The 15,895-nt window shown below is 45.1% G+C and overlaps 1 protein-coding gene and 1 non-coding gene across 2 annotated transcripts; one reads left to right on the top strand and one right to left on the bottom strand.

Annotated features, from left to right (window-relative positions):
* Positions 1 to 4,099: 4,099 nt before the first annotated feature.
* Positions 4,100 to 4,171, bottom strand: trnae-cuc (transfer RNA glutamic acid (anticodon CUC)). Its single transcript has one exon. It is a non-coding gene; the product is annotated as a tRNA-Glu (tRNA).
* Positions 4,172 to 4,529: 358 nt separating this feature from the next.
* Positions 4,530 to 11,374, top strand: ppdpfb (pancreatic progenitor cell differentiation and proliferation factor b). Its single transcript, XM_029652554.2, has 5 exons — positions 4,530 to 4,774; positions 6,059 to 6,152; positions 7,095 to 7,172; positions 9,320 to 9,419; positions 10,882 to 11,374. The coding sequence occupies exons 2-5, from the start codon at positions 6,098 to 6,100 to the stop codon at positions 11,006 to 11,008; spliced, it is 360 nt and encodes a 119-aa protein (XP_029508414.1). The 5' UTR covers positions 4,530 to 4,774; positions 6,059 to 6,097; the 3' UTR covers positions 11,009 to 11,374.
* Positions 11,375 to 15,895: the final 4,521 nt, after the last annotated feature.

Raw genomic sequence — 15,895 nt, forward strand, 5'->3', positions numbered from 1 at the left:
GGTGAAACAGAGATACATACCAGGAGAGGCACCTCATACCCACGGTGAAACAGAGATACATACCAGGAGAGGCACCTCATACCCACGGTGAAACAGAGATACAAGGAGAGGCACCTCATACCCACGGTGAAACAGAGATACAAGGAGAGGCACCTCATACCCACGGTGAAACAGAGATACATACCAGGAGAGGCACCTCATACCCACGGTGAAACAGAGATACATACCAGGAGAGTTACCTCATACCCACGGTGAAACAGAGATGCATACCAGGAGAGACACCTCATACCCACGGTGAAACAGAGATACAAGGAGGGACACCTCATACCCACGGTGAAACAGAGATACATACAAGGAGAGGCACCTCATACCCACGGTGAAACAGAGATACAAACCAGGAGAGACACCTCATACCCACGGTGAAACAGAGATACAAGGAGAGACACCTCATACCCACGGTGAAACAGAGATACAAGGAGAGACACCTCATACCCACCGTGAAACAGAGATACATACCAGGAGAGACACCTCATACCCACGGTGAAACAGAGATACAAGGAGAGACACCTCATACCCACGGTGAAACAGAGATGCATACCAGGAGAGGCACCTCATACCCACGGTGAAACAGAGATACAAGAAGAGGCACCTCATACCCACGGTGAAACAGAGATACCAGGAGAGGCACCTCATACCCACGGTGAAACAGAGATGGATACCAGGAGAGACACCTCATACCCACGGTGAAACAGAGATACATACCAGGAGAGGCACCTCATACCCACGGTGAAACAGAGATACATACCAGGAGAGTTACCTCATACCCACGGTGAAACAGAGATGCATACCAGGAGAGACACCTCATACCCACGGTGAAACAGAGATACAAGGAGAGACACCTCATACCCACGGTGAAACAGAGATGCATACAAGGAGAGGCACCTCATACCCACGGTGAAACAGAGATACAAACCAGGAGAGACACCTCATACCCACGGTGAAACAGAGATGCATACCAGGAGAGGCACCTCATACCCACGGTGAAACAGAGATACATACCAGGAGAGGCACCTCATACCCACGGTGAAACAGAGATACATACCAGGAGAGGCACCTCATACCCACGGTGAAACAGAGATACAAGGAGAGGCACCTCATACCCACGGTGAAACAGAGATACATACCAGGAGAGGCACCTCATACCCACGGTGAAACAGAGATACATACCAGGAGAGGCACCTCATACCCACGGTGAAACAGAGATACAAGGAGAGGCACCTCATACCCACGGTGAAACAGAGATACATACCAGGAGAGGCACCTCATACCCACGGTGAAACAGAGATGCATACCAGGAGAGGCACCTCATACCCACGGTGAAACAGAGATACCAGGAGAGGCACCTCATACCCACGGTGAAACAGAGATGCATACCAGGAGAGGCACCTCATACCCACGGTGAAACAGAGATACAAGAAGAGGCACCTCATACCCACGGTGAAACAGAGATACCAGGAGAGGCACCTCATACCCACGGTGAAACAGAGATGGATACCAGGAGAGACACCTCATACCCACGGTGAAACAGAGATACATACCAGGAGAGGCACCTCATACCCACGGTGAAACAGAGATACATACCAGGAGAGGCACCTCTCCTTGGTGGTGGGTCAGTGATGTTTTGGGGCTGTTTTAATTCCAGAGGTCCAGGGACACTGGTTCAGATTGCTGGCATAATGAATTCCACCAAGTATCAGGCAATTTTGGATCACGATCTTGTTGCCTCTGTCAGAAGGCTGGGACTTGGCCGTAGGTGGACTTTCCAACAAGACAATGACCCGAAACATACCTCAAGATCCACACAGAAATGGTTCGATGATGACAAAATCAATGTTCTGCCATGGCCATCTCAGTGGCCGGACCTCAATCCAATGGAAAACCTGTGGGCTGAGTGGAAGAGGGCAGTTGATAAGCACAAACCCAAGAATGTGAAGGATCTTGAAAGGATCTGCATAGAGGAATGGTCCATAATCCCTCCAGATGTGTTCCTGAACCTGGTCAAACATCACAGGAAAAGACTCCATGCTGTTATCCTTGCCAGAGGTGGTGGCACTAAGTACTAAATGAGGAGTGCCAATAATTATGATGAAACCTTGATTTTGGTTAAATGTATTTTTGTATTAAATAATTGTATATTTTTGGTTGGCTCCATTGAAACATTAATAAAGTACAGTATTTCTCACATGTTGGTATTTTGAGTTTCTCTGTAATTCTATTATTTCTTTATTTTTTTAAGTATTATATTTTTTTAATGTTGTTTGTGCATTGCCAGTCAGGGGTGCCAGTGAATTTGGAGCCCACTGTGTACAGGGCAGCAGGGTTGAGTAACCGGGTGGTGGCCGGCTAGGGATTGCTATTCAACAGCCTGATGGCCTTGAGATAAAATCTGTTTTTCAGTCTCTCGGTCTCAGCTTTGATGCACCTGTACTGACCTCGCCTTCTGGGTTATAGCAGGGTGAACAGGCAGTGGCTCGGGTTGTTGTTGTCCTTGATTATATTTTTGTCCTTCCTGTGACATCGGGTGGTGTAGTTGTCCTGGAGGGCAGGTAGTTTGCCCCCGGTGATGCGTTGGGAAGACCACAACATCCTCTGGAGAGCCCTGCGGTTACAGGTGATGCAGTTGTCGTACCAGGCGGTGATACAGCCCGACAGGATGCTTTCAATTGTGACAAGCCAAATTTATTCAGCCTCCTGAGGTTGAAGAGGCATCTGGAAAATTCCCCCACAAATATAACTTTCTTTACCGGCATACACTATATATATATATACTGTACAAAAATGTGTGGATTCGGCTACTTCAGCCACACCCGTTGCTGACAGATGTATCAAATCGAGCACACGTCCATGCAATCTCCATAGACAAACACGTTGCAGTTTCTCATGTCTTATTATTGACACCCAGAGATCAAAACGAGCCATTCACACACATAATTCTTTACTTCGGTAAGATATGGGTGTACATTGTTTCCTTGGGCGCTTTTGTGGTGATCTATAATATATTTGTGTTACAGCTAAAGGGTAAGTTAAATGTCTTGGTAAAGTAACAAATACCAATCCCCACAAAGCCTAAATAAACACCATAAAATACACAGACCTTAACGTAGCCGAACAATGAACGTTCTGCATTTATACCCTGAACAGACCTGTTATAACTAGAAGAGCTCTGGGAGTGTGGTGCAAGGAAAATAACCTCTCACTCAACATCATCAACAACACAAAGGAGATGATCGTGGACCCCCCCCCTTCCACGTCAACGGGACAGCAGTGGAGTTTCAAGTTCCTCACCGTACACATCACCGACAAACTGAAATGTTTCCACTCACACAGACAGTGTGGCGAAGAAGGCACAACAGCGCCTCTTCAACCTCAGGAGGCTGAAGAAATTTGGCTTGGCACCTATAACCCTCACAAACTTTTACAGATGTTCAATTGAGAGCATCCTGTCGGGCTGTATCACCGCCTGGTACAGCAACTGCCCCCGGCCGCAACCGCAGGGCTCTCCAGAGGGTGGTGCAGTCTGCCCAACACATCACCAGGGGCAAACTACCTGCCCTCCAGGACACCTACACCACCGGATGTCACAGGAAGGCCAAAAAGATCATCAAGGACAACAACCACCCGAGCCACTGCCTGTTCACCCCGCTATCCTCTAGAAGGCGAGGTCAGTACAGGTGCATCAAAGCTGGGACCGAGAGACTGAAAAACCTCTACCACCAGTTGCTTTAATAATGTTTACATCATACTCATATGTATATACTGTATTCTATTCTATTCTACTGTATCTTAGTCAATGCCGCTTTGACATTGCTCATCCATATATTTATTACATTCTTAATTCATCATTCCTTTACTTAGATGTGTATATTGTGAAATTGTTACATATTACTGCTCTGTTGTAGTTAGAAACACAAGCATTTAGTAACACCCGCATACATTGCTTAAACACGTGCACGTGACCAATAATATTTTGATTTGATTTGAAGAGGACGTGAAACTCTACTAAGGTCTGTTGATATGAGATCTATTGATAAAACAGTTGTTCCCTGACCGGGAATCGAACCCGGGCCGCGGCGGTGAGAGCGCCGAATCCTAACCACTAGACCACCAGGGAAGTCATAGTTTTGTCGGTGTTGGAAACGATTTCGTAAATATAATAATTGTTGATAGATAAAAATGTACATATTGTTTTACAATTGTTGACAGATAAATATGTATATATATTTTTTACAATTGTTTACATATAAATATGTATATATTGTTTTACAATTGTTGACAGATAAATATGTATATATATATTTTTTTTGACAATTGTTGACAGATAAATATGTATTTATTTACTATCATTTATAAATAGTTTTATAAACCGGTTTTTTTCTGAGCAAACACACTCTTGTCAACCCACTTGCACGTCGTGCACGAATGAAAATCAAACCCCTCCTTGTCTGACCAACATCCGAGTGTCTTCCTCGTAGTATAAAACCACTCGCCAATCCTTCATTCTGGCAACAACAAAAAAAAACGAACATTTACTGCGAATATATTTCACTACTTATTACAGGGTCGTTATAGAGGGTTTTGTTTTATTTTACCCCAAACAAAATCTATTTTATAAATGGGCCCCGTCGTCCAAGCGTTAACTCCTTTACTCGTCTCGCAGATTGACTTGGGTGCTGTTTAACATCAGCTCGTCTCTTGGGTAACAAACAAAAGAAAGGTGAGAATTTGGTTTTAAACTGCATTTTAATGATGAATACAGTGATGCTAAGTTAGTTAGCTAATGCTAATGATGCTCTCGGTCATTATAACATTGTGTTTTGTTGTTTTGGACATTTTGATAATAGCACGAAGTCATCGTGATTTCAGTCTTACCGACTCGGATCTTTTTTCTTTCTTTCTTTCTTTCTTGTAATTTGTTTGCAGCTAAACGGACTTTCATGTTATTGTTTGCCAACATTACCAAGGAAGATTTGCTTTTTGACATTTTTATCTCGACAATTTTTTTTTTTTTAAGGTCTTTCGTCCCAAATGGACAACATGTTATTCTAGGTAACGTTTAGTCGAGTTGGCTTTTTCCTTCAACAACAGACCAACATATGTTATGTTTCTAAACTCAAGATTGTCATTTTCGTTCACGTTTTTTGTTAAAGAATGGGAACATTGTAAGTTAGCTAGGCGCCTAACTACACCTTGCTAGCTATCTAACGTTACTAGCTAGTTATGTACCACACGGTTTGGATTAGGGTTTGGTTTTGGTCATGGTTAGGTTTAGGTCATGGTTAGGTTAGGTCATGGTTAGGTTAGGTTTAGGTCATGGTCCCTGAGTTTAGTACACCCACATGACTAAGATATTGTAATTTTGGGTCGAGAGTAGTTATACCTTTGGGTGGTTAGACCGTTCGTCCGGTAACCGAAAGGTTAATTGGGCCGAATCCCGGAGCTGACCACCTTCTTCTCCTGAACAAGGCAGTTAACCCACTGTTCCTAGACCAGTTAACCCACGGTTCCTAGACCAGTTAACCCACGGTTCCTAGACCAGTTAACCCACGGTTCCTAGACCAGTTAACCCACGGTTCCTAGACCAGTTAACCCACTGTTCCTAGACCAGTTAACCCACGGTTCCTAGACCAGTTAACCCACGGTTCCTAGACCAGTTAACCCACGGTTCCTAGACCAGTTAACCCACGGTTCCTAGACCAGTTAACCCACGGTTCCTAGACCAGTTAACCCACTGTTCCTAGACCAGTTAAAAAATACCATGTCATTTGTGTTTAGTAGTATCAGATGCCTACATTAATGTCACAGAACAGATGGTAGCTTACACACTAACAGTTTGAGACAGCCTTGCCAGTAATGCTTGCTTCAATGTTGATAAGTGCGGGAGGTGTTACTATATGTACTTAGCCAGCCATGCATTCTGAAGAACTGCAAAAAAATAAACTTGTGCTTATAATGTCTGGCTTTGTACAAACGTTTGACTTCTAGTCTCCCTTTCTTCCAGGGTTTCTATCTTAACGCAATATTCAACTAGATCTGAAGAATGGCAGCGATCAACGCAGGTGGTTCTCTCGTTGCTACCAACGACTACTACCGAAGTGAGTAACTCTCGGGTCGGGACATGTCTTTACAAACGAAGCCCTCGGGCCCCTAACTTAATCAAGCTTCATCAGTGTTTTTTCCTTTGTCTTTGGAAGCATTTGAAAACAGTCACGCAAGTAAGACTCAGTCAAAAGTTTGGATACACCTACAGTTTTATTTATTTAAAAAATATATATATTTTCTACATTGTAGAATAATAGTGAAGACATCAAACTATGAAATAACTCATATGGAATCATGTAGTAACCAAAAATGTGTTAAACAAATCGAAATATATTTTAGATTCTTCAAAGTAAGCCACCCTTTACCTTGATGACAGCTTTGCACACTCTTGGCATTCTCTCAACCAGCTTCATGAGGTAGTCACCTGGAATGCATTTCATTTAACAGGTGTGCTTTGTTTAAAAGTTAATTTGTGGAATTTCTTTCCTTAATGCTTTTGAGCCAATCAGTTGTGTTGTGACAAGGTAGGGGTGCTATACAAAAGATATCCCTATTTGGTAAAGACCAAGTCCATATTATGGCAAGAACAGCTCAAATAAGCAAAGAGGAACAACAGTCCATCATTACTTTAAGACATGAAGATCAATCAATCTGGAAAAATTCAAGAACTTTGAAAGTTTCTTCAAAATGCAGTCGCAAAAACCATCAAGCTCTATGATGAAACTGGCTCCCATGAGGACTGCCACAGGAAAGGAAGACTCAGAGTTACCTCTGCTGCAGAGGATAAGATCATTAGAGTTAACTGCACCTCAGAAATTGTGGGGATCAAACCTCTTTGTCATGAATGGGTTGTATTGTCCAGCCTTATCCTGATACAGTGACAGGAGAATGGATTGATCTTGTGACAATAGCCTAGGTCTGGAATGGGCTTGTAAAGGTACTGAATGAGTTGTCCTGTACAAACCTAACAATCCTATTGGTTTAACTTTCCCCAGGGCGCATCGGCTCCACCTCCAGCAGCAGCTCCTGTGGCAGTTCAGAGTACAGTGGGGAGGTTATTCCACACCATCCAGGTACACAAAGCAAGCATATGGGTGCTGGTGGGAAATGTGTCTGCTGAGTTAACCCAAACTGGTGGGGTAGAGACTGTGTTCAGGGGTGGTAATGGGCGTTCCCAAACTGGTGGGGTAGGGACTGTGGTACTGGGAGTTAACCCAAACTGGTGGGGTAGGGACTGTTCAGGGGTGGTACCGGGACTTAACAAACTGGTGGGGTAGGGACTGTGGTACTGGGAGTTAACCCAAACTGGTGGGGTAGGGACTATGGTACTGGGAGTTAACCCAAACTGGTGGGGTAGGGACTGTGGTACTGGGAGTTAACCCAAACTGGTGGGGTAGGGACTGTGGTACTGGGAGTTAACCCAAACTGGTGGGGTAGAGACCGTGTGAGTATGGTGATACTGGTATAGTCCCAGTCTTACTACATGGTAGTCCTTTTAAGGTTGGTGACTGTAGGATTCCCTTGCTGTGAGTTGAGCCAGTCAGTTGGTTATGTCATGGCACTGTGCCCCTGAGGCAGCAGAGAATGGCAGGCAGTCTTTCCACAGTGATAAGGTCGTTTAGTGAGTTATGTGACAGTTCAGGTGTTCTTGGACCTGGAATTGAGATCCTAACCGAATTGAATCTGTGAAATTCCCATCTGACACCACCAGGACCAGGTCTTTTTTTTGGGGGGGGGAATCAATCCCTGATTCGGATCTGAGGTGGACCAGATCCGTTGAGAATTACATTGGGGTCTACACTACAGCTTAGTATTTTCATACATTTTGTCCCTAATCTCGCTCTGTCTCTCCAGAATGCTCTCTGTCTCTCCAGAATGCTCTCTGTCTCTCCAGAATGCTCTCTGTCTCTCCAGGATGCTCTCTGTCTCTCCAGGATGCTCTCTGTCTCTCCAGGATGCTCTGTCTCTCCAGGATGCTCTCTGTCTCTCCAGAATGCTCTCTGTCTCTCCAGGATGCTCTCTGTCTCTCCAGGATGCTCTCTGTCTCTCCAGGATGCTCTCTGTCTCTCCAGGATGCTCTCTGTCTCTCCAGAATGCTCTCCAGGATGCTCTCTGTCTCTCCAGGATGCTCTCTGTCTCTCCAGAATGCTCTCTGTCTCTCCAGAATGCTCTCTGTCTCTCCAGAATGCTCTCTGTCTCTCCAGGATGCTCTCTGTCTCTCCAGAATGCTCTCTGTCTCTCCAGAATGCTCTCTGTCTCTCCAGAATGCTCTCTGTCTCTCCAGAATGCTCTCTGTCTCTCACTAATTTGTGCACTTTCATTGTGTGAATTGTTTGTCCTTTTTGTTAATTGTATACATGTATAAAGTACCTGGCCTGTAGGTCTATGAAAGTTTGAGGATTTCTATTTTTTTTTAAATGGTTTCATCTGTATTTAACTAGGCAAGTCAGTTAATTAAGAACAAATTCTTATTTTCAATGACTGCCTAGGAACAGTGGGTTAACTGCCTGTTCAGGGGCAGAACGACAGATTTGTACCTTGTCAGCTCGGGGGTTTGAACTTGCAACCTTCCGGTTACTAGTCCAACGCTCTAACCACTAGGCTTCGTCAAAAATAGCTGGCAATGCTAGCAAGCGTGATGCTACATCTAAAGTCAATCTGGTGACGTCAAAATGACGAGGGGGGGGAGTTTTCCAAATAATTATTTGCCTCCTTGTTGAATGTCCTTGTATTTCCAAGCCACTGTAATGCATCTTTTGAAATCTTCATCGGCGCTCATTGATGATGCATTGAGTAGAAGGCTCAGTCGGGGGCATCCGTCCAAAACAAACATTCAAAACTCTTATTGTGACGAAACGCCCAACCCATGAATAGCGAGGGCTCAAGTTAGACAGAGCGAGGAAGACCAGTGAAGGGGAGTTTTTTTTTTTTTTTTTTTTTTTTACTGAACCAACTGCCATGTGTAGCTAATTCGATTTTAAAAAATGTTTTTAAAAAATGTATTATATTTCTTTTTTTTAGGGTAGTTATTTTTATCAGGGCATGTTATAGAAATAATTTCAAATCGTGGCTACCGAGCGTGATAGAATTTTCAGGTCATCGGGTTACTGTATATCCATGACAACCTCTTATGCATTATGCTGGGGCTATTATATTGGCAATTGTCTTATGTTTAGTCATTTTATATGTGTTTGACCTAGTTGTTAATCTTGTTTCTCAGGTCTACCCAAACAAGACTCTGGACATTGGTGGTCCAGCTTCTTCTTTGGGAAGCAGAACCAGCCAGGAATGACCACTCTGACGGAGGAGGCCAAGCAGAAGTAAGTTTAAGGAAAATGTTGGCAAAATGACACCGGGTGGACTCGGGAATAACAAATGGACATTTCTTGAGATGGGGAAAGTCATTTTTAGGAGTTAACTGGAATTTGAGACGGAGAAATTTCGATTTTTATTTCCTTCTGCCCACCTTTTTGGTACTATTTCAATGCATTTCAATGGCCTTAGACTTTCAATGGAGAAATGTCCATTCATAGCTCCTCCCACACCTATGCTTGGCTCAGCAAACCGTTAACCCCGCCCTCACACTGATTGGTGAGGTGACTATAACCTTCCTGATAGCTACTCTTGTAAAGGTGAGATTGCAAGTGTTCATAAGTGTGGGGGGGGACCAACAGATTCTTGGTTGGGCTGTTTTTATTGGCTTTTAAAGAGAAAGGTGCTTATCTTAAGTTACATAGTCCCATAATGCACGTGCTTACATTTATACAGACTCATTTGGTCAGTAGAGGTGTTCTAGAATACAGGCCTTCTAGAATACAGGCCTTCTAGAATACAGGCCTTCTAGAATACAGGCCTTCTAGAATACAGGCCTTCTAGAATACAGGCTTATTAATATCAAACAAATAAAATAAAAACAGAATGAGCATCTGTAATTTCACACAAATGTAGGCGTAGCAGGGTTTGCATATTCACGTGTAGCCTACAGCCTTGTAGGATCGTTATTCAGATGGTCATGTCCTTACACTGTCCTTCTCTCACGCTGGGATTTATGGTATTTCTGGCTTAGTACACAAGGGGGAACAACCACAACAACAAAAATGCTAAGTCCCAATAGGGCGTCTTACCAGAATGCTAGCAAAACCCCGCTAAGTCCCATAGGGCGTCTTACCAGAATGCTAGCAAAATTTGCACACAAGCAAAAACCAGCTATTTAAAAGTGTTGTGAAACAACTTCAACTAGTAGTCAACTCATTAGCTGACATTTCCAAACCCTTATTAGGGCATTGTCTTGCTTGATGAATACTTCCTCCTGGGTCCCCTACTATGACAGGCAGCTTTCTGACACGCTAAGGGCATAATCCTCATGGCAATTTCATCTACAACATTAAGCAAGGTGCTCCCTGCTGCATTACAATGGCATTTTTCCTTGTTCTCACACTCTACCTCTCTCTCTCTCTAAACGACTCCTCCTTGTTCTCACACTACCTCTCTCTAAACGACGACTCCTTGTTCTCACACTCAACCTCTCTCTCTCTCTCTAAACTCCTCCTTGTTCTCAAACTCAACCTCTCTCTCTCTAAACGACTCCTTGTTCTCAAACTCAACCTCTCTCTCTCTAAACGACTCCTCCTTGCATCACACTCAACCTGTCCTCCATCCCTGGGAATTGAACCAGTGACCTTTTGCATTGTTAGTGCTACAGTCTTACCAACTGAGCCACGCAGGACACACTTACCATCTCCCCGTTTTGCTTTGCGCTCACACTCTACCTCTCTCTTCCAGGGCGGCGGCCATGACTGTGACCAACGGCCAGGTGACCTGCGTTGCCAGGGAGATGGTGATGAAGAGGCAGGTCAGCGAGGGCAGCAAAGCCGGGACGTCCCAGCCGGGGAGTTCACCCCCATCCTGAGAGATGGGATAAACGCTAGGAGACCGAGGCTGCGTCCTCATTCCCTAAACCCTTGATTCTGTTCCATCCTCCACACTACATAGAATGTATGCCTGTTACATTGCTTCATACTAGGTAGTATGGATATTGGAACATAGCCTTTCTTTTTTTTTTTGTCTTAGTAGGACAGGCTGACAATGATCGTTGGTTTTATTTTGTATCCCGTTTTTTAAAAGTTTTAATCTATGAACAAAATATATATAAAAAAAACAACTTTTTTTACATTTGTACTTGTCTGTAACACTGTGGTGCCCTCAACTTTTTGTTAACTTCTCCACTTTGTCACCCTGTGATTGCAGATGTCTAGTAAAAGTAGCCTCAGCCTAATTATGGACTTGTCTGTCATTTTTCTGTTTCTTTCAATGGAATTTATTGCTCTGAAAACAATCTTGGTATGCCGAACTGTCAACGTTACCCTGGGCAATCAGTTTCCAACAGTCAACGTTACCCTGGGCAATCAGTTTCCAACAGTCAACGTTACCCTGGGCAATCAGTTTCCAACAGTCAACGTTACCCTGGGCAATCAGTTTCCAACAGTCAACGTTACCCTGGGCAATCAGTTTCCAACAGTCAACGTTACCCTGGGCAATCAGTTTCCAACAGTCAACGTTACCCTGGGCAATCAGTTTCCAACAGTCAACGTTACCCTGGGCAATCAGTTTCCAACAGTCAACGCACCCTGGGCAATCAGTTTCCAACAGTCAACGCACCCTGGGCAATCAGTTTCCAACAGTCAACGTTACCCTGGGCAATCAGTTTCCAACAGTCAACGCACCCTGGGCAATCAGTTTCCAACAGTCAACGCACCCTGGGCAATCAGTTTCAACAGTCAACGCACCCTGGGCAATCAGTTTCAACAGTCAACGCACCCTGGGCAATCAGTTTCCAACAGTCAACGTTACCCTGGGCAATCAGTTTCCAACAGTCAACGTTACCCTGGGCAATCAGTTTCCAACAGTCAACGTTACCCTGGGCAATCAGTTTCCAACAGTCAACGTTACCCTGGGCAATCAGTTTCCAACATTCAAAGGATCAGACCCTATAGAGAACATGTATTTTTTTATTACCAATATAAGTTTTGTACGTTTTACACACTCTCAGGAATGTCATAAATTAGGAATAATTAGCTTCCCTACATAAAATAAATTAACCTTCACACATCTAGATCAGGGGTTTAAGCTGTAGAACCCAGTTCCTACATCTGAATATAAAAATAGTTTTGTTTGATAAAAATCTATGCTACATTTTATGGGACCCTCAGGATGAAAACTCTTGAGTCGAGACACCGTATCGTCTGACACTGTTAGGTTCTACTCCGGTACGGTACTCGGATACGGACGCAGAGAAAAGCTACGACCAGAACAGGATTCCTCAGCTGAATAGCACAGCGCTAGCTACAGAGTCAGTTTTTATCTACAGTACCTGGGGTGAATGTCTCAGCAGGCTGGGACAGGCTGGACCAGATGGCTGTCTGGCTCTGCTCTCCCTTCAGATAGCAGAATGGTATCCGCATCTTATCGTTCTCACTTCTCTCCCCAACTGCTATGTAGAAAGCTCTTCGCTTCCCACAGAAACCAGTCGGTTGGACAGTAACTTAACCTTGACCGTATCATAACCCTGACAAATGTCTCCTATTCACCCTTGTGTAATCATTCATACACTCCGAGGCAGTCCCCTATGCCTAAACACAATGCACACAGATTCACCCTAACCCATAACAGGATCATTACTACGGATTATTCTAGAAAAGGTTCATGAGTCATAACGGCCTCTAACAGCACCATGGTATTTTATCTTACCCTGTTGAGAAAAGCTTTCTCCAGCATTCTGCTATTTTATACTGAGAGATACATTTCTATACCTCAAAGAAAGGAAAACCGCTTATTTTATTTTGATTGAACCTTTATTTATCTAGGCAAGTCAGTTGAGAACAAATTGTTATTTACAATGGCGGCCTACCAAAAGGCCTGAGGGGGCTGGGATTAAAAATAAAAATATATTTTGGTTGTATTTGGTAAATCAAGTGAGGTTGGTTCCATAAAATATATATATATATATATATACAAATTAAATTCCATCAGAGGTTAATGTTTGTGAATATATAAAGCACATTACATTTGCACATCAGTCAATACATTGACAGACCTGTCTTGGGGATTTAACCAGAAGCTAACTAAATGCTATTGTCGGTACATAGATTACAATAGAGTTCTAACCATTAGACTACGTGAATGTGTCATGTCTGGTTACCCAGGAACCAAACACACAGAACAGAAGGGACCAGGGAAAAACAAACACGGATCATTATGTTCCAGAAGGGCTTTTATCTTTACGCTGAGCAGCAGTTTTTCCAGGTCACTGGGTAGTTGTGTTGGGAACATCACAGAGAGAGAACCCAGGCAACAGGTTTCTGCTGCCTGTCTCTCTCTAGCCTGTACCAAGCAACAGGTTTCTGCTGCCTGTCTCTCTCTAGCTCTGAACCAGGCAACAGGTTTCTGCTGCCTGTCTCTCTCTCTAGCTCTGAACCAGGCTACAGGTTTCTGCTGCCTGTCTCTCTCTCTAGCTCTGAACCAGGCTACAGGTTTCTGCTGCCTGTCTCTCTCTCTAGCTCTGAACTAGGCAACAGGTTTCTGCTGCCTGTCTCTCTCTAGCTCTGAACCAGGCAACAGGTTTCTGCTGCCTGTCTCTCTCTAGCTCTGAACCAGGCTACAGGTTTCTGCTGCCTGTCTCTCTCTCTAGCTCTGAACCAGGCTACAGGTTTCTGCTGCCTGTCTCTCTCTCTAGCTCTGAACCAGGCTACAGGTTTCTGCTGCCTGTCTCTCTCTCTAGCTCTGAACTAGGCAACAGGTTTCTGCTGCCTGTCTCTCTCTAGCTCTGAACCAGGCAACAGGTTTCTGCTGCCTGTCTCTCTCTAGCTCTGAACCAGGCTACATGTTTCTGCTGCCTGTCTCTCTCTCTAGCTCTCAACCAGGCTACAGGTGTCTGCTGCCTGTCTCTCTCTAGCTCTGAACCAGGCTACAGGTTTCTGCTGCCTGTCTCTCTCTAGCTCTGAACCAAGCAACAGGTTTCTGCTGCCTGTCTCTCTCTCTAGCTCTGAACCAGGCAACAGGTTTCTGCTGCCTGTCTCTCTCTCGGTCTGAACTAGGCAACAGGTTTCTGCTGCCTGTCTCTCTCTAGCTCTCTCTAACAGGTTTCTGCTGCCTGTCTCTCTCTAGCTCTGAACTAGGCAACAGGTTTCTCCTGCCTGTCTCTCTCTAGCTCTGAACTAGGCAACAGGTTTCTGCTGCCTGTCTCTCTCTAGCTCTGAACCAGGCTACAGGTTTCTGCTGCCTGTCTCTCTCTAGCTCTCTCTAACAGGTTTCTGCTGCCTGTCTCTCTCTAGCTCTGAACCAGGCAACAGGTTTCTGCTGCCTGTCTCTCTCTAGCAGGTTTCTGCTGCCTGTCTCTCTCTAGCTCTCTCTAACAGGTTTCTGCTGCCTGTCTCTCTCTAGCTCTGAACCAGGCAACCGGTTTCTGCTGCCTGTCTCTCTCTAGCTCTGAACCAGGCTACAGGTTTCTGCTGCCTGTCTCTCTCTAGCTCTCTCTAACAGGTTTCTGCTGCCTGTCTCTCTCTAGCTCTGAACCAGGCAACAGGTTTCTGCTGCCTGTCTCTCTCTAGCAGGTTTCTGCTGCCTGTCTCTCTCTAGCTCTCTCTAACAGGTTTCTGCTGCCTGTCTCTCTCTAGCTCTGAACCAGGCAACCGGTTTCTGCTGCCTGTCTCTCTCTAGCTCTGAACCAGGCTACAGGTTTTTGCTGCCTGTCTCTCTCTCTAGCTCTGAACCAGGCAACCGGTTTCTGCTGCCTGTCTCTCTCTAGCTCTCTCTAACAGGTTTCTGCTGCCTGTCTCTCTCTAGCTCTGAACCAGGCAACAGGTTTCTGCTGCCTGTCTCTCTCTAGCTCTCTCTAACAGGTTTCTGCTGCCTGTCTCTCTCTAGCTCTGAACCAGGCAACAGGTTTCTGCTGCCTGTCTCTCTCTAGCTCTCTCTAACAGGTTTCTGCTGCCTGTCTCTCTCTAGCTCTGAATCAGGCAACCGGTTTCTGCTGCCTGTCTCTCTCTAGCTCTGAACCAGGCTACAGGTTTCTGCTGCCTGTCTCTCTCTAGCTCTGAACCAGGCTACAGGTTTCTGCTGCCTGTCTCTCTCTAGCTCTGAACCAGGCTACAGGTTTCTGCTGCCTGTCTCTCTCTAGCTCTGAACCAGGCTACAGGTTTCTGCTGCCTGTCTCTCTCTAGCTCTGAACAAGGCAACAGGTTTCTGCTGCCTGTCTCTCTCTAGCAGGTTTCTGCTGCCTGTCTCTCTCTAGCTCTCTCTAACAGGTTTCTGCTGCCTGTCTCTCTCTAGCTCTGAACCAGGCAACCGGTTTCTGCTGCCTGTCTCTCTCTAGCTCTGAACCAGGCTACAGGTTTTTGCTGCCTGTCTCTCTCTCTAGCTCTGAACCAGGCAACCGGTTTCTGCTGCCTGTCTCTCTCTAGCTCTCTCTAACAGGTTTCTGCTGCCTGTCTCTCTCTAGCTCTGAACCAGGCAACAGGTTTCTGCTGCCTGTCTCTCTCTAGCTCTCTCTAACAGGTTTCTGCTGCCTGTCTCTCTCTAGCTCTCTCTAACAGGTTTCTGCTGCCTGTCTCTCTCTAGCTCTGAACCAAGCAACAGGTTTCTGCTGCCTGTCTCTCTCTCTAGCTCTCAACCAGGCTACAGGTGTCTGCTGCCTGTCTCTCTCTAGCTCTGAACCAGGCTACAGGTTTTTGCTGCCTGTCTCTCTCTCTAGCTCTGAACCAGGCAACCGGTTTCTGCTGCCTGTCTCTCTCTAACAGGT

The sequence above is a fragment of the Oncorhynchus nerka genome, linkage group LG20 (assembly GCF_034236695.1).
Source record: "Oncorhynchus nerka isolate Pitt River linkage group LG20, Oner_Uvic_2.0, whole genome shotgun sequence".
In the NCBI taxonomy this organism is placed as follows: domain Eukaryota; kingdom Metazoa; phylum Chordata; class Actinopteri; order Salmoniformes; family Salmonidae; genus Oncorhynchus; species Oncorhynchus nerka.

Excerpts from the sequence above, each read along its gene's own strand:
- ppdpfb (XM_029652554.2), top strand. The coding sequence starts at position 6,098 with ATGGCAGCGATCAACGCAGGTGGTTCTCTCGTTGCTACCAACGACTAC. Across the intron at positions 7,173-9,319 it reads GGTTATTCCACACCATCCAG|GTCTACCCAAACAAGACTCT; the intron begins GTACACAAAGCA and ends CTTGTTTCTCAG. Across the intron at positions 9,420-10,881 it reads ACGGAGGAGGCCAAGCAGAA|GGCGGCGGCCATGACTGTGA; the intron begins GTAAGTTTAAGG and ends TCTCTCTTCCAG.